The sequence below is a fragment of the Toxotes jaculatrix genome, chromosome 10, assembly GCF_017976425.1.
Source record: "Toxotes jaculatrix isolate fToxJac2 chromosome 10, fToxJac2.pri, whole genome shotgun sequence".
In the NCBI taxonomy this organism is placed as follows: Eukaryota; Metazoa; Chordata; class Actinopteri; family Toxotidae; genus Toxotes; species Toxotes jaculatrix.
Genome location: NC_054403.1, coordinates 19073645 through 19096182, shown reverse-complemented (window position 1 = coordinate 19096182; position 22538 = coordinate 19073645). Strand labels below are relative to the sequence as shown.

At 43.5% G+C, this 22538-nt stretch overlaps 1 protein-coding gene across 6 annotated transcripts; it reads right to left on the bottom strand.

Annotated features, from left to right (window-relative positions):
• Positions 1–1726: 1726 nt before the first annotated feature.
• bcorl1 (BCL6 corepressor-like 1) lies at positions 1727–20253 on the bottom strand. Of its 6 annotated transcripts, none has more exons than XM_041048624.1 (13): positions 16546–16635; positions 15328–15424; positions 12801–12887; positions 10084–12696; positions 9655–9787; positions 8907–9377; positions 7331–7518; positions 6791–7057; positions 6518–6684; positions 5742–5887; positions 5370–5447; positions 4299–4470; positions 1727–4083 (listed from the first exon to the last, which is right to left on the bottom strand). In XM_041048624.1, the coding sequence occupies exons 3-13, from the start codon at positions 12804–12806 to the stop codon at positions 3720–3722; spliced, it is 4605 nt and encodes a 1534-aa protein (XP_040904558.1). In that variant the 5' UTR covers positions 12807–12887; positions 15328–15424; positions 16546–16635; the 3' UTR covers positions 1727–3719. The 6 variants fall into 6 exon arrangements, with proteins under 6 accessions (XP_040904558.1, XP_040904564.1, XP_040904563.1 ...); XM_041048630.1 differs by having other exon boundaries at positions 9655–9784; XM_041048629.1 differs by lacking the exons at positions 15328–15424; positions 16546–16635 and adding an exon at positions 20149–20253.
• Positions 20254–22538: the final 2285 nt, after the last annotated feature.

The following is a 22538-nucleotide window of genomic DNA, read 5'->3' as shown; positions in this document are numbered from 1 at the left end:
CAATGAAACAACTCTGTTTCACACTCACACCAAAAAAATGAAAATGTTGAGTTACTGTAGATAACACTGTCTCAGATCATTTTCTATCAGCTGATCTTTAATTTAAGATGGGAAATAGTAGATGTAACTTTTATTAGCTGTGTTCTTTTCATAACTGCTAAATTGAAAAATAAGTACAAGAGATAATGAAGTAAAGCAGCACCACTTAGTGTGATGTAATGGCACTTTTATGCCAATTTTAAGCATCTGTGCTGCCACTGTCAGTGCCACAGTATCACTGAAACACGCATAATTGCATGTTCTGTGATTGTGAGGGGTAATGATGGTAAATTCAGAAAACTTCTCATGAGAATTTTATGCGGATATCAAATTTCTGAGTGTTGAGTCACTGGGGGCAGACTTTACCAACATGATCAGCTGCCCTGCGGGCTAAACAAGACTAGTCAAGTCAATTTTATTCATATGGCGTCGAGCCAGTGAGATAACAGAAGTCATCTCAGGGCACTTTCATTTAGAGCAGGTCTAAACTCTTTCTAATATTATTTATATAGACCCAGCATTCCCCCAAGAGCAAGCAACTCCCTTTTAACAGAAGTGGTAACATGTCTCACATGATGCCACCTCCTGGTATTTGGCTCAGTTACTGCCTCAGACAGCTGCAGTTAACACAGAAACTAAAAAGCGTTGTGTCTTTGTGTGTTTGTGCGCGTGTATTCTAGATCAGCTCTTGATTCCTTAATGAGCTTCTAACTCTAATGTAGATGAATCTTTGCTCTCATAAAGGACAGATGATGAGCTATTGATGTAGTTTAATGTGTCCTGTTTTTTCATGTGGTGAAGCAATAATCTTATGCGAAAGTGAAATAGCTGTGCCCGCGAAGTCACTGGTAGCTAATGTATTTATGCTCACTGAGCTCATATTGAAAAAAGCAGGGGGCAGACCGATCCTTTCAGATTTACTATTAACCCAGTCACTGTCATTGGTTCCCTCTAGTGGATAAAATAAAATCAGACCACACACTAAGCATGTGTTACTCGAAAGCAGTGTTGTCAGAGTTGTCAGTTTTCCACCCAATTCAGCTACTTTCCATTAAATTGTGTGGGTGCAAACTGTTTTGGATGGGTTGTGATAATTCAGGCTTCTTTTTGTACAATTTGTGCAGTTTACTCCATCGAACATTTATACAGATTCCAATAACAAAAGCCCCCTCCTTTCATCTGAGCATGATTTCAGACTGACAGGACACTGAGACCAGTAGGCTCAGCTCAGCTCCACACATCTATGTAAACAGAGATTAGCTTTCACCACCATAAGCTTCTGGTCACACCAGAACAGGTAAGGCTGTCACAGCAAAATCACTGGGTGTGCTGAAGTGAGTAAAGGCGTGTTTATTGTTTGTAAATTCAACTTTTCATCTGTAAGGGTGAGATTGTGATATTTCGTGTTTTAAAAGTCACACTTTAGAAGTTGAGCTTGACAGTTCATTCCTGACCTCGGAATCAGCACAGACCAAAACAATTTCGGAAACTCAATCTGTTGATATAGACTGCATGAGTCGAAAACTCCACAACAAGCGAGCAAGTGAACCTTGAAATGAGATTGTTCAGTCAACATTCCAGTGCTGCTCTTTTATTTCTGGGAAAGGTAATTATTATGGATTAAAAAAAAGGTATGGATACTCAAAAAAAAAAAAAAAAAAAAAATATGCTGGATCAAACAGGAGACATGGTGGCAAAGAGTAAAATCCACACATTGCAGAGAACTGTGAGTGGATTCTACTTTTTGCTTAGGATAATTATTATGCAATTTATTTATTTTTGTAGCATTTTCACTTGACAGCAGAGACAGAGAGGTAACGAGGGGAGAACGAGAGGGGTGGTGGGCGACAAAGGTCCCCAGCTGGTGTTGAACCACAGGCGATGTGATTATTGGTATGAGCCTACACCACAGGGATTTATTTATCATACTACTAATTTATACTTCAGCGAAATGAAGCTTACATGGCTTAAAAATGTAAATGGTTTTCCTGGAGTATTGCACCGATTTCCTCTCCACATTTTATCTCCGAGGAACAAATTACCTATGATTTAAAAAAGTATTTACTCAGTAAAATGAGGCCAAAGGGATAATTTGGAAAAACCGTGAGGGAGGATTACACCATGAATACTTAAGTGATTATAATAATCTGACTGACAAAACAAAGAGATAAAACTATGATTCACAATCATGCTTTATTCTTGTTGATTTCTTATAAAAGAATCAAATAAAAGGCTCTTTCAAGATCTCACACGCTGCTCAGTCTTTCAGTCTTGCTGTATCCCATTTTCTTTAACTAAACTATACTTTGCTTTACACCTTAAGTCTCTTCATCTTAAATAGCTTTTATTAGTTTGTGACTTCAAACCAAAACTTCATTGATTGTCAACACAAAATCTATCTTAGCACCAGTACAATAAAACTGTACTTTTGCTGTTTTGAAATACTGTTTTTGAATGAGGGAGGAAAATCTCAGAGTAAAGGGATCCTAATAAGTACATTTCAAAATGAAGCACCAACCATACAAAGCAACTTTTTCATAGATAGGCTTGTCAGATACACAAGAGGTCAAATATATTAATGACTATTAAATTAAGCACAACAAACAGTGTAAATAAAACACTGCAACACAAAGCACTCTAGGATCTGGAAACACCATATGGGGACGTGGGGGACAGTCGTGGCTGCAGTTAAGAGGGCGTCTCAGCTCCTTGGACACAGGAGCAGGCTCTGGACTCCAGAGATGGTAAAACTTTTCCTCTGAGAGAGATCCACAGGATTCTGTATCAGTTCAGGAGGAGTGCAACCTGGGGGGGTGGAGAACACTACTATCTGTCCGATTCTGTAAACAAACTCTTAATCTCAAGGTCCAAAATGACATTATTCCATACTGCGAGCAGGGACTGGGACAGCTTAGTGCTACCCAGGCTTACTTTGTGACATGTGGAGGAAAAATAAACAACCTAAGCTGTTAGGTCCGTCCAGTAGTGATCTCTGGAGGATGATAAAGTGAAAAATGAAACTGAGAAGGAAAGAAAATGTAGGTGAGTCTCTAAACTGGGCGGATGATTATGTTTATGAATATTATGTGCCGTGGTCTCTTCTCTGCAGGTCTCCAGGTCTCGCAGGTTGACAGAGAAACCATCTGGGCCAATGGCCTCCCTGACTTAAGCGTCTTAGCTTTACACAAGAGTTCACCAAGATAAAAGCCTTGGATTATCTCCCGTCGAAAAATATCGCTTTCCCTCAGGAACTCAACAAACTCAAACAAAAAAAAATCTTAAACATAATCCGGCCCTGGTAACAAGGATCCATTTATATAACCAAATGTGTTACCCCTGATGGCAAGATATACATATACACTAACATGTACATACATAATCAATAAAAAAGGTTTGCTCAATAGTTCTCATGTATTCAAATATACCTATAGTTAGGAACCTGAAAGCTGCTTTCCTGCACTGACCACTCCCATATGCAGGTCCTTGTGATCACTTAATCACCTTCTGTCTGAGGTCAAAGGTTATCGGTGTAGTGTCAAGTCATTGCTGTAGCTGGATTTTAAACCCATGACCCTCGTTACAATGGACGGAGAGTTTTCCTTTGAGCTGCTGCCTGCAGGAACAACTCGGGTTGACACGCTTGAAACTTTGCACGGTGGAGGAGTGCGGTTCAAGAGAGGCTATCGGCTGCGAGGCTTCCCTGTGTTTGTCAGCTTCTCTTCCTCCTCCTCCTCCTCCGCCTCCTCTTCCTCCTCGTCTTCTTGTAGGATGTGAATGGACGAGCCCAGTAGTCTCTGGAGTTCTGGTACACAACGAACCAGATCAACGAGTCCCTCTTCATCCTCTTCCTTGTCTTCCTCCCCCTTGTTTTTGCCTCTGTAGGTCGAAGCCAAAGTGGAGCTCACCTGGCTGACCGATACCTGTCTCCAGAGCTCAGCGCGCGACAAACTCACCACCTCCAAGTGCGGGTAACGAGCCCGGAAGATCCGTGCCGACATTTTTAGACGCTTCAGAACGTCTGTCAGGAGGAACCAGTTGCAAAACCTGCAAGAGAGAAATGTCTGATATCAGCTGTAGGTTGGTGGGCAAGGAAAAATTAAGAGAAAAACAGAAAAAGGAAGGATTTGCCATTTTTGATCTGACATTGACAGAAGGTTCCCATGGTTTTACATCTCAAAGATGACCAAATAAATACTATGGCCCCACTGCTTTTGATTATATATAAGTTTAGGAATCTGTATTTCTTTGTACTAACTCACCCCTGTGTTAATGACACCTGAACATGGTAGCAGGGAAGGAGAGGCTCAGAGGAGAACTCAAACAGAAGACAATCTTTGTCCGAGTCCCGCTCACTCTTCCCCGCCGTATTCTCCTCCAGCTCCTGATTCTGCTCAGACAGGAGGAAGTCCCAGCACGGCTCCTGGTCAGTCTCTGTGAAGAAAAGTTCACTCAGGTGAGAAGAAGAGGAACGGACAAGCATCTGCGCTGCTGCTGAGCTGCTTTCATTCACATGGTTAGGACGCCCTCTAGTGAATGTTCAATTCAAACCAACTATCACACGTATAGGACTGACTGCCGGTGATGCTGATAAAATGTAAACTTGGTGTCGGTGCAGCTTTAAGTGCACCCTATTGGACAGTGAAATTCAATGCACTTTGACACTGGATGTGAAAACTTGGACACAATGAAACGGATACAAAACAGAGACAAAGATTAGGGCAAATATCCTTAGAAAAATAAAGTTGTAGGAAAGAATTTAATATTAAGGCAGAGCTGACATGCAGACTGTCTGTATGGGTGATTTGAAATGTGTAAAACCAGCCGCGGTGAGCATGATCAACATCCTTGAAAGAATATTTATTTGCAACACAAACAGAAAGAAACATGCAAACCGAGGCAGTTTGTGTAGTTATAAATTAAAAACATATTATCTTTTGTCTCTACAGTTTATCCACTTTCTCTCCGGCCCCCTCCAGTTCTTCCATGCAACTCTAATCCTGCTCTTCCTCCAGTGGATGACCAGCTCCCTGTGGCTGTTTACAGCACAGCACCGATGCTGGTACACAAGGCTAACATCGTTCCACCTCCCAGTGGCCAAGCCTGAGTCCAGCCTACAAACTAGCATAATTTCCCTGCAGCAACCAGGTCACTGCTCTAACAAGCCTCAACTCGTCTGCTTCACTGACAGTGGAGAATGAGCTTACAACCACCTTTTAAACACCGCATTTACAATTTCTAAAAGAACATTAGATAGAGAGAGATAAAGAGACTGACAGAAAGACAGGTAGATCAGAGAGGTACACAGACAGACACATGCTAATCCGTCTTACCAAATAGGGAGCTGCTGTAGAAATCCCAGGGTAAACTGGAATCCTGTTCATTGCGGCCTTCCAGGTCTGTGAAATATTCTTGAAAAGAAAAAAAGACGACATACACCCATCTGTTTGTGTGAACCCAAACACATGTCATGTAGTGGGAGTGAGCAGAGTGGTGACTGTAAAGTTGTAAAGTTTTTTTATTATTTATTTTCATGTCTCATTGCAATTAGTTGTATTGTAGCTTTTGTGTTGTGTTGTTTATTGTGTCTGAAGTGACTGTTGAGTATAGCCTGTGGTAAAATAGCACCCGAACAATGTAGAAATGCTTCAATTTATCCAAAACTAGTTCTACTGATGGAAAAGGAGGCCAAATAAAAATTCTACCTGTGAGGAAAGTCTTCATGCTCAGGCTATGTGCCAGTTTGACCGGCGTGTGTCCAGAGTAGGTGGCCAGAGTCGGGTCTGCACCGTGGTTCAGGAGCAGCCAGACAATTGGCAGGTTATCACTTGCTACTGCATCATGAAGGGGCCTAAAGAAAGAAAAAAAAAAACACAAATGCCTTTCAGGTATTGTACAACTTTGGACAACACCTGAATCTGTTTGCAAACTTGTTGTATATGTAGTAGCAGATGTGTGAATGTACTACAGCAAGACAAAAGCGAAACTAATCTTCATATACTTCTCTGTGAATAACTACAATTTGTGTAACTGTTATCGTGCTACGAGGCTAACGCCTTTGACTGGAAACCTAAATGGGCTCAAACAGGAAACAGGAAGTATTAGCGCGGTTAAAAAAACACACCTCACCAAGATATGCAACCAAAACATAATCTTCATTTAATCAGAACATAAAGCCTGTTAGTGAGTGTGTCACTAGGTTCATTATTGCTTCCGGTACCTGAGTATTACTGATACTTTTTAAACACAAAATCTGCACTACTCCATAAAAGGAAACATTTATAAAAAATACAATATATACGTCCGATATGTAAATATGACCATCCATTTGCTCAACGAAGACTGTGAGATGTGACTGACAGCCCCAAAAAGCTATTTAAACTTATGCTGTCTGAAAATAACCAATAACAGTACTTACAGAATAAATATATATTATAATTATATATATATTATAATAAATAGTTTTATTTTATTTTCTTACCGTGTTCCATCCTGAGCACTACAGTTCACATCTGCCCCGTGTTTCAGCAGCATCTGGACGATCTGAGTCCAGCCTCGAGAGGATGCCTCATGGAGAGCTGTGTAACCGGCATTGTCACGTCGATTGACCTCCCTGATATCTTTCTCAAGACAGTACTGGACTACATCCTGCAGAACAGAGGTAGGACAGGAATTAATGTGTCTAAAAAGAAGCACAGATTTAGAGTTAAATTCATGTCAGCAATACTGCACAAGTAAACAAGTGGGGTTTTACCTGATAGCCTAAGCGAGCGGCACGTTGCAGTAAGGTCTCCCCAGCATTTTTATTGACAATCAGTCGACGCACCTCTGGAGGAACAGGTCTTTTGGGTGGAGACTCTGAACCACTGCTTCTTCCTGATGAGCCTTTCTTATTGGATGGCGATGATGGCAAACTTTTCGGAGCGCGTGGGGGGCTCTCTGTTCTTTTCGCATCAGCACCATCATCATCCAGGGCAAGCGAGGCGCCTCGCTTGCCCAAGCTACTGCGTTTGGTCTTACTCTAAAACACAGATGTAATGATTAGAACAGTGTGAAATGGAAGCTCTTGTAATGCATTGACAAGTTATGGAAACAGGTTCCACTTCTCACAGACCTGTGCTGCGTAACAGTTGCTGCCATGATAAATGTGACAAACATGGCATTTATCTAGCCACAGGGGGGCACTGTAAGCTAATATATTCGTGGTACACTGGTACATGTACCTGGCACCTATCAACCCTGTATGACTTCTAATGGACCGTAATCAAACGAGGAGCATCAGCAGGTGACTTACCTTCTGCTCATCACTATCACATAAGTGTTTGCTTTTAAACTTCCTCTTCCCTGACGGCTTATCATTGCACTCTGGAGATGCCTCACTCTCCTGGTAGCGGACTGATCCTGACCGAGTGAACAAGGGTCTCCGTGGCGGAGGCTCTGGGCTGGAGGCAGTGGGACTCGGACACTGATCTGTCTGAGGATCTGTGATGACAAGAAGTTTTTGCTGAGTGGTACCAAACAGATGAACAAAAAAATTTCACATTTCGACGTCACCCATCTTATCTATGGAACAGCTTCATCCTCATTCTCATCTGCCAAGCCTAACATGGAGCATGGAATATTTTAGGCGCTGTTTTTTGCCAACATCAGACAGACCGGTACTTCCTGCACCAATCATCCTTGGCTTAGCTGTCCTTTCTGCTGAAACAGGGTAACTGCTGTCGCTGTCAGTTCGCCATATCTCAGTAAATTCCCTACATATACACATTATGATGTGTGCCATATCTATATCAACAGGTACCTTATGTGGACTTGCTGATATGGATAATGACACAAATATAACTTACTCCCACAAGGCTGGGAACATCTGAGCTTTTTAACTTTATCAGAGAGACATCTTTGTTATGAATTATTAAAAAAAAAGCTTGAAAAATAAATTACCATGGTAATTTGGTCAGTGTGTTATTTCTAGTTCCAAAAGACTCAGTGAAATCAAAGATCAAGTGGCTTAAGTTGATTCAATTATGAAATGATGTCACTGCTGTTCTGGACGGACATTTCTACATAGAAAGTGACGAGACATGTTATTCCAAGGACATGAACAGTACAAATTCATTCATCAGATATTTTTTTAAAAGAATGAATAATCACTTAGTCTATGAAATGTCAGAAACGATGACAAACGCTCATCACAAGCCAGAACAGCCAAATGTTTTGTTGCTTAGTCTGGTCATCAGCCAAAAAAAGGATTAATGTATAATGGTATTAAAACAGAACAACTCAGGCTTATTTGTGAAGCGGTTACCAACTAATGTTTGGTGTATTAAAAGGACTAAAACAATTATTTCATCACTAAAAGATGCAGTAATCTTCATTATTAACTAATCTGCCATTTCTTTTAATGATGAATCCATTAATCATTTAGTCTCTGAAATATCAGAAAGTAGTTTAAAATCCTGAGATGGACATCCTGAGATGTCCAAGTCGACATTTTCAAATGTCTTATTTCTCTGAACAACAGATTTTCAGTTTACACAATCAGTACATTCTCATATTGGAAAAACTGGAATTAGTGAATGTTTGAGATTTTTTTCTTACCAGGTTATTTAAACAATTAATTGTATAATAAAATAGTTGCCAATTAATTACCTGTCGGAATTCGTGTCAATCCGTTGCTCAATCAAATTTTCATTGAAGCCCTGCATTGTATAAAGTTACAAGATGCTAGGCTCAAATTTTAAAGATGAATACCATAACTTTATAAATTATTTTCATTAGTAATGAACAGTTTTGATTAAAACTTGGGCTGGACACAGTTAATTGAATATTAACAGATTTTTGGAGAGAGACTGAGAAACTGTGTAGGCTACCTGCTGGAGTTCCACTGTCTTGTCTCAGGGAGTCAGATTCTTCAAGGTGCTCTCCATCTTCCAGCTTGTCTTTCTCAGTGATGTAGTCCCCACTCTGATACTTTTTGCTACGACATCTCCGGCGTTTCTTATGAGCAGGTGTGTCACCCTCTGCACTGGTTGCCTTTCCCTTGCCCTGATGCACTCGGTCTGGCAGGGGGTTTGAGCGAGGCCTGCCTCTTGGACGGCGGGCAGGTTGGGTGGGAGTCAGAGGGGGTGATGGGGAAGTTGGGGGCGGAGGCACTGGTGGGGGTGGAGGGGAAGGCGTTGCGAAGCCCCAGAGGTCGAGTCGAGCCTCATCCGCTCGCCGTCGTCCTCTCCTCAGTCTTGGGAAGGAGCTCTCTGTGGCGTCAGTCTCCTTACTGGATATGGCGGAGCTATTGAGAGAGGCTGGAGTTTGTAGACTCTGAGGACTGCTGCCGCTATCTGTAGCTGATTAAATCACAGCGGATTGTTACACTCACGCCAGCTTCTATGCATAGAAGTATGACTGAGACATCAAAAATGCCATTCAGACACTATGAGACATTCAATGTCTGCTTAAGCTATTTATCTCCAGAGGTGTTAGAATAATTTAACAGTAAGCTTGACAAAAGGCAACATGTTTGACGTTAACTGGAGGCATCATTAAACTGTGATAGATAACAGAAATTTGTGCACGCTATGAGAACTTTATTCATTATAAGATTATGAAAAATAAATACTATACCTGTTTTTCTGAGAGTTGGTTGCTCTGCCTTATTGGGACTGATCTTATTCCTTGGAATTGGCTCTTTACTCTGTGGGGAAAGTTTTCCTGCTGATAGACTCTGCTCCAACACAGGTGCACATTGTTTCTTCTGCTGAAATACACAGGGGACTGAGTGAGCACGCTGTATTGGATGCAATTGATCACAGAGCTTTCATGAGATGGAGAGCATCTGAAAAACTCACAATAAGCCCTTGGACGTTAAATCACCAGTCATAGATTAATATTATGAAAGGGAGCTCTGGATGGTCAATTCAGTCGCTAAAATATTAAAAGGTGATTGTCACTTTAAATATTTCCCTAAAATTCAACCAAAGGGAGATCATGAGAAATGAACAGGGATATTTTAGACATTAAAAGGACTTCAAGCCATACACACAGATAATTTACCTTCTTTAGACCGGACACTTTGGTTGGAGTGTTTTCTACGTCTTGCTTTCTCTTTCCTGCAACCTTCTTTGACAGGTCTGTGGGTGACTTCTCTTTTGCTGGCTTCTTAGGACTGGTTTTCTTTTGTTTGATGGCAGCAGCTTTTGCTTTGGTTGGCGACTCCTCTTTGGTTCCATTTGTTTTCTTCTCAAACTTGTCGCCTCCCCCTGCACACTGGCCTGTAAGAATAGACGCAACCATGCCCTCCAATTTTTCACTGGGTGGACTGTGTGACACTGTACTCTCTTTCTTCAATATCTCCCCCTCTAACACCTGGGCTAGTTTGCTCTCCATCCTGCTCTCATTTGTTGATGCATTGCTCCCACAGAGATGAGACTGGCCAGCAGGCTTTGAAGAACCTTGCTTTACCTGTAGTCCCATGTGTTCCCCCTGATTGGTGTGTAACTCAGTATTATTCTCCAAAGGCTCGGTAGCACTTGCCTTCTCATGCCTCTTCATAGTTTGAGCTGAATCCCCTTGAGATGGCACACCAGGCCATTTTTCCACGGACCAGTATGGTGGGTATTCAAAAGCAGAAGTATGTTTAGATTGGGTGTCTTGGCTCCCAGTGAGTGGGTTCAGAACCTCGGCTTTTCTAGAAGCAACAGGTGAAGCTTGAGTACTACCCTCAGGGGTCAGCGCTGTTGTTTCGAGAGCTTGCTGCTTTACAATGGATGCAAGGTTAGACAGGGGAGACTTCATTCTCTCCCACTTGTCATCCTCAGGTTTGGACGGGCTGTGATGAGCACTCTGAAACTTGGATCCTTCTGTAACTGCCGTGCCCTTGGCCTTTGGGGATCCGTGTGTGATTTTTCTCTGTACAGACGAGGCTTGGTGAGGAAGATGAGACGACTGTTGCCAAGCTGGATTGACAACAGTGGTAGAGTATGGCACCGCTGTTTTACCAGGTCCAGATTTCTGATGAATCTGAGCATTGGCAGAACTTGAGAGGGCAGTTGTTAGGGCTCCTTTAGAGGGACAGTTCTTAGTTATGGCTGTGCTGGTGTTTTTAACATGCTTGATGCCATGAGCATGTTGGTTACCCTTCATCAGACAGGATGGCTTCTTTCCTCCTGAGGCCAGATGTTCTCCTTGGTCAATTATAGATATAAACTCCTGCTTTGCAAAACTCTGAAATTCGTCTGCAAAAGTCCCTTTTCCATCTTTGCCCCGCAGAGTAGAAGCCAGTATGGGGCTAGCCACGCCTACATAAGTTCCGGGGATGTTTTTTATGGAGTCTTGTGAAGATCCCTTACCCCAAGTTGGTTTAGGCTCTGGGACCTGGTGATTCTGAGGCCTATTTATTTGCTTTTGATGAGATCCATTTCTGTGGGTATTGGGTAAGATAGGATATTGCACAGCAGAGCTATAAGTTGTAGAATGAGTCCTCTTTGAGTTCAGAAAATCTCTCTGATTTGACTCATTATTATGAGGCTCCATCACAGAACCTGGAGGGTCAGTTACACATTTTGGACGTTTTGATTTAGCGGACAAATCAAGAGGTACATCCCTTGGTTCAACTGAGCAAGCTGTGTGGTCCTCTGGAGCAGAGGGAAGTGTCGTTTTAAGAGAGCCCGTGGTTGTCTTGTCAATGCTGTTGCCTTTCTCCACATGGTTCAGCAACCTGCTTTGAGAGGTTATGCTGGCCAGTGCAGAGCCACAGCAAATGGCAGCAGTGGGAGATAACGTGTAGCGGGTGGGTGCTGCAGAAGTTAATGATGGGTGCTGTAACGGTAGGGCAATAGCTGGTGAGGCTACCACTGAGGCTAAAGATTTATGCTCCCCCACAGATTTGGCATTCTTACTTGACGAATGGTTTGATTTAAGTTTTGAGGTCGATGTGCCTGCTTTTTTCTCTGCAGCTGGAGTCCGGCCCACAGAGAACTGATAGGGATAGGTCCGCATGAGAGGTGTCCCCCCAACACCTGAACTTTGAGGCTGAATTTCTTTCTGAAACTGACTGGCTGTTGCTTCTCTCAACGCTGCAATCTGACCCAATGCTGGTGGAAGAGTGATTTTACAAAGTGGAGAGGAAAAATTAGTGGAGGGAAGAAAGGCAACAGGCTGGGCTGATTTAAACATGGTGGAGCACTGAAACCCAGGTGGAGCACTTTGCACAGATTGTGTTTGCGGGTGTGATTTCTTACTGGATGTCACATTGCTGTGACAGGGGTTGAGTGAGTCCTCCCGGCTGACTTTTACGCCACTTGACCACTGAGGAGTGGGGTAGACACCAGCACTATCAGCCTTGAGTTTAGGGGCTTCTGCCCTTTTGTCTGCTCTCTTCTCTGAGCTGGTGAGGGCTGAGCCTGACATGGGTGCATTGTTGGGCTGTTGAGGTGGAGAAAGCTCAGGGCTGTGGTTGTAATTGCTAGTGTCCAGGCAGGATTTTGCTGTCTTACAGTCTGTTGTTGGAGTGGTCTTGTTTTGCTGACTGAGGGTAACATCTCCTCTAAACTCAGGGGGTAGCGTCTGGGGGGGATTTCCCACCATACTAGTAGACGCTTTATTTGGAGCACTGATCTCTCTGCTCACCGTGCCTCCATCCCCTACATTCATTAGTGTAGGATCCACCTGAGGAATAAGAGACGCTCATGAGATCAGTGTTAACTATATAAGAGGCATGAATGCTCTAATCTAGTAAACTAAAGGTAAAAATAATAATAAAAAACAATTACCTGCATAGGTGTTTCTTTAACACAACATGCCTCAGGGGGGTAGCTGAGTCAGTCAGGTGAGAGTTTTCCTTGAAATACAGTTAAATGCTGCAAAATATACAAGAAAAATAAGACTTTATGTGTTCACTGTTAGCGCTGCTGTTATTTCAATTACAGAAAATATCTTAATTTAATCCTTTGTTAAGGAATAAGACCTTTTCTACGCAAGACCAAATGATTCAGAGTAACATACATTGGGCAATTGAAAACTTCCTTTCTTTGAGACAGGCGGGCAGATATGTTACAATTTCCTCTGAGCAGGGAGACAATTCAGGTTAACAAAGAAATGTGGTAGACTGGGGAACATATTTGTTCTGTTGTTCCCTTTGGTTTTATTTGTTTGCACGCAGGGAATACTAACAATTTGTCAGTGCTCATCGATCCAGAATGTGAACAGTCTTTACAAAAATTGGGATATTCAGTGAGTGAAATGAGACCTAATGCATCAGTTGCAACACGGAGGGATTATGAGCCAACAAGCTCCTGACAGAGACACACAAAAGGCAACCATTGCTGAAAAACCCCTCAACATTGTCTGCAGCTGTTTTGCTTGGTTTTTCTGTGGTATTTTGCAGGTCAACCTTAACTTTTAAGTTGTGTTATTGGTTGAAACTATTTCTGTCACACTGGAGATGAAGAGAGGCAGTCTAAATCCTCTTCAAACATTCCTGCCACAACAGACCCACACTCGCACTCCTTTTTGGGGAAATCATACAAATGCTACAGCATATGATACAAGATATTATAGAAGAATTTTTTTTTTAAACTGGTGATGCGGGTTCTCTTTCTTCAAAAGGACATAATCGAATGCCAAACATATTTCAATAGCCCCTTCCACACACGTTTTAAGACATATAAAAAAATACACTGCAAATTCTGCTCATTTTAAAAGTTTAACTGTTGGACAGGACACAAGATGCCTCCTACTTCACTGAAAAGACCCTTCTCAGTGTATGTGCACTGGAGGCTTCATGTTTCCACATAAGACGTGTACAACTTGCATACTGGACCATGACCGGCTCCAAACTAGTTCCGATGTCACAAATCATGCTGATGCATACACGTCTTAAACTCAGACTTAAGGGCAAAAACTTTTCCCCTTCAGCAGATTAATGTGACAACAGCCTTCTAGTGTCAAACTCTGCACATACATCAGTCTGCACAGTGAAGGTCAATCATTCGAGTCAAGGAACAATAAGCAAAACTCATTTTTGAGCGGAGGGGGACTTCAATTTGCCTCACTAAGTTTAATATAGGTGTGCTGTAGCCTAAGTGTGCTCTGTGTAGCTGTGTTAGGAAAAAATGAGCAAAAATATGATAAATTAATACCAGATGAGACTGTCTCAGCAGATTCTTATTAAAGGGTCAGGATAAATGAACAGAATTGGGACACCACTAGTTTTGATTCAGTTCTGTGATTCTCCTATGAAAAATGCTTATGACGCTCACTTCAAATGGAGGCTCATGCTTCGGGGACCCATGACCTCTTGGGCCCCTAGGCCTGTCCCTGTAGGCCCTTTCAGTAATACATCCATGAGACAAGCAGCCCTGACAACTCAAATGATCTTTTATGAGTGAGTGGCAGCCTCCATGTGTTCTGAGTTGATTAAACCGTGTACACTAGTGACAAACGGATGACTAAGAGTGAGCAAAGGTTTTGTTACTTGCTTATATAATTAAAGATTGTCTATCAGTGGACAGTTAATTATTTATGATTACAGTAAAGAAGCCCACCTCGCTTAAATTCACTTTTAATGTGGGGGCCATGTAATGTTAAGTACACATCATTCTTATCTAAATTTAGACATGAAAATCCACCCATTCCTCCCGTTACTTCCCTATTGAAAACACGCTCAAACAAAAGACATTTTCACAGCAGAAAACATACCTTCTCCTTCTCAAAACAATGCTAACCCTGCGCACAATAATGAATTATATTAAGCTACCAGTTAATCTAGCTCGCTGTTATCTGAAAACAAACATCTGTAATACTCGCATATACACAGGCGACACACATCACAACAGGCTGGTATGTAGGTAGAGGTGAGCGCAGGCGAGCGCATCTGCAAGTAAATGAGACGACTACAAAAGGGACTAGGCACCAAATCTAAGCCAAAGCTTTGGGGGGAATGGAGAATGTTTCACCCAGGAGTCAGTGAAACATAACGATGATGATGATGATGGTGATGCACATAATGACTGACACACCAATCTCTCCTGGAATCTGCGAGCACGGACTGAAAGGGATCCAGCGATGCAGATACCGCTCAGTGCAAGGAGGGTCTGCATTCATTACCGTACAACAGTTGCTTACAGCTAGTTTGTCTTTGTGCTGCTGGATGGATCATACGCGGTCTACTCCGCCACAACATTTGAATTCATCCGCTCTGATGTAGGCCAATAAATGTCTGCAGCAGTCCTCTCTCTCTCTCTCACACACGCCGTGGACACCGCCGCTCAGACGAAACAAAGTCAAGCCTGACGTTACCTTTGAGAAACAGCCTCGAAGAAAACAAAATTATTCCGCTCCCGGTCAGCCCACTGTCCAGCCCGCGGCACAAAAGACACGCGTCCCAATGTCATATCTGAAAAAAAAGTGCACAATGCACATGCATGTTCAGGCATCGGGGCACTCGGAAAACAACACGTTTCTCTCGGGTTGTAAATATCAGCACGGAAAAACTCTGGAGAGCTCCGGGTCGCTCTCTCTCTCTCTCTCTCGCTGGAGATGGCGAGCAGTCACCATAATGAGAGAATGGGAACTGGCTCTCAGGTGATCGGTCCTCCCACAGACCAACACGGGCACAAACTGAACGGGCAGCTGGTCTCCATCTCCAATGCTTTTCTAAATAACCCGGAGAAGGAGGGATTGAAATGTTTTGAGATGAAAGACAGATGTTGGGGGGGGGGGGGGGGGGGGGGGGGGGGAATTATAGCAAGTGACAGGAGAGCTTTCTCCCGTAGACTGGGCTGCCTGGGCTGCGCCGTAGGAGCACAATGTGTCACATCTCCGCCTGATAAGGTAAGTCAACATCAGTGCAAAGCCACACAGAAAAACGAAGGGGAAAGCCAAACAAACAAAACTCCTGACCATCCCGATTCGTCTGCCCTGGAACACCCGGCAAAGTAACATTTACTCTGCCTGTGAACGTTTTTTTTACCAACAAATAATCGATTTCACCCGCTGGTGGCACAGGGGGCTGGCTGCATTGAGTTGCTCGTAAATATAAAAAAAGTATAGCCAGCTGGACAACTAAGAGAGGGGAGGGTGACAACTTATTAGACGGGCTTGTGCCGCTGGAGTGGCCACGACAATCGGGCAAACAGTATATTTAACTCCACTGACCACCGCTACCTTCACCACCACCACCACCACCACGGGTAGGTTTCCAGCTCCCTGCGCAGCGGACTCTCCGCGAAGCCCTCGCACTACTCCCGGCGGTTTACATGTTGAGGCAGGCTACTGTTATTTATCCCCGGCCGACCTAATGTGAAGTGCTCCTGTCTCCCGTATCGGCCCTTTGGTGGACTGACTGAGCCACTTCGGCGCTGAAAGGCATTCGCCGAGCCCACCCCCCCGACCCACCAAGCCTCTCCTCTCCGTCCCCCCTTTAAGACTCTCTCTCTCTCTCCGAAATATTGAATAATTCCCAAGCTAATCAGCGGGCGAGATAAAAGATGTCTCATGACACAAACACTTACGAACCCGCTCGTCCAGATGGCATGTGAACGACGTACAGGCACGACTCGGTTACGGCCGTGGCCAGCCTTTCGCCTCTGCCGTCCGTGGCTGTTCACTAATCTCGACGGTTTTCGGTTCTAAAAGTCCGGGGGGGGCGGGAGGAAGGGAGGAGGAGAGGAGGGTAGGGGGGGGGGTCGTCAAGACAGTCCGTTCCGTATCTCCACTCTCCAGTCTGGTGGGAGAGAGAGAGGAGAGAGGGGCAGAAGGGTGCACGGTGGTGACAGCATGGGAGATGTAGTGCTCGGCTATCCACGCCCAGGATTAGACGCTAGAGAGGCTGGGAGGGGTGAGGACTGCAGGTACCGGCATGCAACGCGCGGCTCCAGCCGCTCAAGGGGAATTGGGGATCGCGACCAAAGAGTGTAACGGTGCGCTAAACTGAAAAGGCTTATCGGGGCAACGAAGTAATAAACTGTATTTTTTTAACTAAAGGAGGCTCCGAGTATCACTGAACCCGTGTTTGCGTTTCAGTGTCAGTCAGGTCAATTAACAGAGTCAGCGCAGTGGGTGATGGTTGCTAAACGGAATGACCAAATTCTAAAAAAAAAAGAGAGTGGGAGAGGTTTGGGTCCGTTGCAGGGGAATTAACACGAGGAAGCGAGACTCCGGGTGTTAAAGGCTCTCCAGCTGCATGCCGAAGGCTGCAGACCGATGGACTTTAGCTTGACAAAGATGGAGGGAAACACCAAAGCCATTTCAGCTGATTTTTGTGTGGGATTTAAAAACCTAAAACGACTTGAGACGTGTTGTCTTTAAAGAAGTTTTACTAATTTGTGCTGATGCCATGGGTTTAACTTCACTGAAGTCTAATGAGGTTCAGCTTCAAATGCAGGGCCCCCAGCACTGACCTCCATCAGTTCAGTGGTATAAAAAGCCCTGGAAACACACATTTGCTTACAAGGTGACAGCAGACACGTCTGTCTTCACTCTGGCTGATATTAAATGATCTGTGTAACTATTTCCACATTACTTTGCAAACCAAAAGTGATATTAGCAATCTGTAGAGCCAGGATCACTATCCACACATTGCCCTCAAAAGCTTCTCGTCTTTCACCAAAAATACTAAAACACACAATTAATCCAAAATAACTAAAAAGACAATTCACACAGAGACAGAGAGTTTTTACTCTATTGGATATGTATTGAATACTTTTCCTTGGTTTTACCAGGTCGGAGTTTTGATGGCGTAAGAACATGTTTGTCAGAAAGACCAAAGATCACCACTGATCATGAATTAAAAAAAGAAGAGTGTCTCTGATTCTGCAATGCATCTTCAGTTCACCGTCATTCACATCTTGCAGTGCACGGTGTCAAAATCACATTTCCTGTCAGGCCAGGTCAGGTTTTAACTGGATTCATGCACATGGTTTTCTGCAGAGAAGTGGGTTTGAGCCAAATTCAGAGCAAAACTACAGTTTGGATAAGGCTTATGAATTTCAATTATAGCCCTTAGTTCTCTGCCAGACTTTACACAAAATCAAAACAAGCTGGGCCAATTCATAAAGACAATAGCCTTCAACCTATACTGAAAATAATCCATGCTTTACACGGCAACTGCACCAAGTTTAACACAGCTGGAGACAGACAGGCTACTTTATAAATACAAGACATTAACAGCCATGGAGAAGAAAGAGCTCTTAAGTTAATATGATGTTCAAAGGAGCCCCTCTTAGAGGTAAAATCTTAGTTACATCATTATGTCACAACTCAATAAAATCCACTTTTACTTATAACTTTTTCTGTATTTTCAGTTTGAACGTGTGCACAGTGAAACGTGATGTCAGCTTTTCCTTAGCTCTCAGTCTGACTGTTCAGTACTGGAAAACAAAGGCAAGGAAGCTGAGAAGAGGATTTTTAGGTCCAATAGCAGCAGGAATGAAGTGAATGGCAACACATCTGCAACGTCCAGCCCTACACAGGCAGGCATAAAAGTTTGGAGTATCAAACCAGTCTTTAGAGCAGAGGATTTGCACGTACTCTTGCCATATTCTCCCCCAAAGATAAACAACCACAGGATATTTAGCTCTCTTCTTCCATAATCACACTTTGGCACTGTAGTTAAGCAGTACGGGTTACCCTGCTGTAATTAGGCCACTTGTCTTACCTGAATCCTGAAAGCAGTGTAGGCCTGCTGTTTACAAGGGTACCCGCTCCTTTAGGCCACCAAATTTCCTACTTTTCTCAACACTTGTGGTGCTGAGGAAATAACCGTGCACACGCAGCGAGGCTGACATCGTCGTGTGACTGGGAGAGTTTGTTTACTACCATGTGCGACCCGTGTCGTCGCTGACCACCAAGGCGGTGCAGGATAGCGATCCCCGTCCATCCGCCGAGAGCAGTACGAGCAGAAAGTATTCCGCTGCTTTCCTATCGCGGAGTGGATCGGTGTGTGAGAGCCTCTAACGTGCCCTTCGCCATTCGTTCAGTAATGGCTGCGTGCAAGCAGCCAAATCGTTGACAGATGGCCAAATGTGAAATTGGGAAACCAAAAACGCCGATTGGTGAAAAAAAAAACAGGGGAACGCCGTAGAGAACCGTGTCGGCGGAAAGCAGGAGTATCACAAAGTCGGCAGCTGACACATCGCATTGTGTCTGAGCCGGGGTAACCCGGAGACCTCAACGACCGCGCAAGAGCTATCCCGGTAGTGACCGGCTGCTAGGGGCTTCACCAATTATAGACGAGTTTGCTTCACAAGCTCCACATCGCATGTCTGAAGCTGTGGGGTTAAAAAAAAACTTGTTATGCATGCAATTATAAACCTCTCGAGCAGGGATGTGATATTCTGCACATGCACTATGATAACTGCGATAGCACAGATGAAGGCACGTTGTTTATTTCGAAGGCCTGAATTTTTTTTTTTTAAGTATGTCGTCCTTAAAGTGGGCATACATGGTCATCTATCTGTGAGTCATATTGGAGATTATCGACCCTATTTAGGCCGCCATGGTTTACAGCGACGAAGATGTCCCGTCTAAGTTCGTGGTTCACCTGGTCAATACTGAATGTCGAGGTTGGGAAGGCGGCAGGGGGGTGAACGCTGGGTAAAAATCAAGCGCATTATTCTTCCATCTTGGTAGAAGTAATGAATTATTCTACAACAAACGAAGGGAGGATGGCAGCCGATCACAGAAACAGTCAAGGGTGATGTGCTTATTTGCCAGGTTAATGGACGGCCCGATGCACCGTCCAGATGATGTTAAATATGTCTGAAAATGAAACGCATCACTTCATATATAGTTACTGTGTCGGCGTTTGGATAGCCGACTGCATCCATAGCCGACACGCATGGACAGCGGACTCATGTAGGCTATGTCATCTCGACACACAACTTGGCTCTCCATACATGTGACACGATCCTACATAATGCCGAGGGGTAACAGCGAGACATCACCGCAACTACTGTGGCTCCTGCAAGACACCGATAACTAGAAAATACAAATATCCAGGTCAAAGTTTGGCAGAGTTTTACTCGCCCTCAATAGCGTTGTGCAATGCCCCCTTTAATGCCCCCTGCTCGCCCGTAACGCCTTTGTTATTAGTAATCGCATGGTATTGCACCGTCTTACCTTGCGCTCCGAGCTGTCTACAGCCACAAAGCCTGCACACAGCGCAACAAGCTATTGTTGTCTACACACAGGGTTCCGTGCGGGGCCAGGGATGTGATTTTGAAGTAGAATGAATACAGTATGCAATTTTGGCTTGTCCTCGCGATCTTCCCTTATTGCCAGTTTTCGGTCTGCAGCAGCTGGAGATGAAAATCGCGCACCCTGGGTCCTAGCGCCGGGTAAAGCCCTACAGGTGAATAACAAACAGACTGGTGGTCGGTGGGCTTGAATCTTTCATTGCAGGGGACTTCGCTAGAGTCAGATGAATAACGCTTCCAGGGGCTGACTTTCTCGCTTTTTTGCCTCCGAAGATTCGGCAAGGACTCAGACGTGGTGCTTGGAGGACACTTTAAAAGGTGTGAAATAATTACTGAATAAGAGTATATTTAAGTCCAGTTAAAATGACCGCACATTATTTTAACAATGTATTGATAGTCGGCTGTCACACTGGAAATGATGATTTGCAGACTGTTTAAACGTCACAATTTTAGACGCACTCCTTTTAGCCATTTGATTTCCATGCAGTCTTGTACAGCTGTGGCATTTGTCTTATTTCAATTCCAGTGTGGCCATCGATGTATATTAAAAAAAAAAAAAAAAAAAAGCTAATATAAAGGTTTAAGATGAACAAAGCCACAACATATGTTTCAAGTGACTGTTATCATTTCTTGTTCTTCTTGAGCTTTTTGGCTACTTATGCTGCTCAGTGTATCTACCCATACTGAATCTGAGTCTGAGTCAGCTGCACAGTTCAGACAAAGGCTATAACAAACCTACAGTATAACTACAGACGGGTGACAAAGTAAATGAAAAACCTGAGAAATAAGTGGAGAAGCAGGATGACGATGCCTCTATCCATAAGGCATGAGGGGTCACTGAATGGTTTGAGTCACATGCTACAGCCTTCACAATTTCCAGCTCTCAACCCAACTGAACACCTATGGGAGATTTTGAACCGACATGTCAGACACCACTCTCCACCATCATCGTCAAAACACCAAATGAGGGATCATCACTTGGAAGAATGGTATTCATCCCTCCTGTAGAGTCCATAGACTTGTATGTGAATCAATGCCAATTCGTACTGAAGCTGTTCTGGCAGCACGTGGTGGCCCATCACCTCACTAAGACACTTTATGAAGTGTTGGTTTTTCCTCTAATTTGTCACCTGTCTGTAAACTTCAAACAGCTATGTCTGACAGTGGAGTAATTTTGCTTTAAGAAAATATGACCTGCATCACAGGTTTCTCTTAGTGGGTTTTGTCCTGTAATATTTTGTACTTTTTGGAGGGTGTATGTGTGAATTTGCTGTGACAGGAAGTTTTGGACAGCGGTTTGAGAACCTCTGTTTATTTCCTGTGTGAATAAAATACTGAATTTCAGCCACAGTTTTCAGGCGCTTGAAAGTTAATATTTAACCTGGACAATGTTGCTGAAAAAGACGCAAAATGAGCACAAGCAGTGTGGGGGTCTGTTGCTATATACAAGGAGGGGGCATTTTAGATGTTTGTGCTCATGCACAAACATCACCTGTAGACATAACATCCAAAACACGCAGAGTCATTAATATCTGAAATTTTAGCCTTATAAACAACAGCAAACCTGGGGACAAGCGTATTTTTACAGTACTAATAAATCACAGTTTGTAAAGTCGTTTGAAGGGAGCTTATGTACAGTAAGCAGATCAAAAACCGCTATTCCTTGTTCTCTTGGCAACAGATAAACTAGACGAGACAAACTGGATGTTCCAAAAGTACAAATATAGAAGGTGGGAAAAAAAAAAAACATGCGCGCACAAACAAATCTAATAATCATCAGTGACATAGATGCTTATGAAGTTGGAAACATCTTGTTTTATTTTAATTCTTTAGCTGTAATTACACACAGACCTCCTACAGAGATACCTGTTGCAGGACATATAAGGTCCGGAAATCCTGGAAACTTATTATAGGCTTGTAAAAGTGGCTTAAGTCAGTGAACAAATCAGGGCTGCTGTTAGTGAGTTAAAGATTTGAGACCAGATTTGCCAGGATAGAAACCTCCCATTGGTAAAGCCTTAACCAGTGGGATGTGAGAATACACCAAGAAGGAAGCAGGCAATGGTTTGAGCTTGGGTAGGCCACGTCTTTGCAGCAAGTCTATGATACTGTGCAGATGGTCTCACTACCCCTTTGAAGCTCATCTGCACTGTTAAGGTGGAATCATGTTCCATCTCAGTACCTGAGATGTAACCCAAAGGTTCTGACAAAGCAACAGTGTCAGAGGATCCACAGCTAACCAAACGGTCCCCGCGTACAACAGCTACAGGTACAATACATTGTTTAAAACAGACTATTCTGCTATCAGTAGAC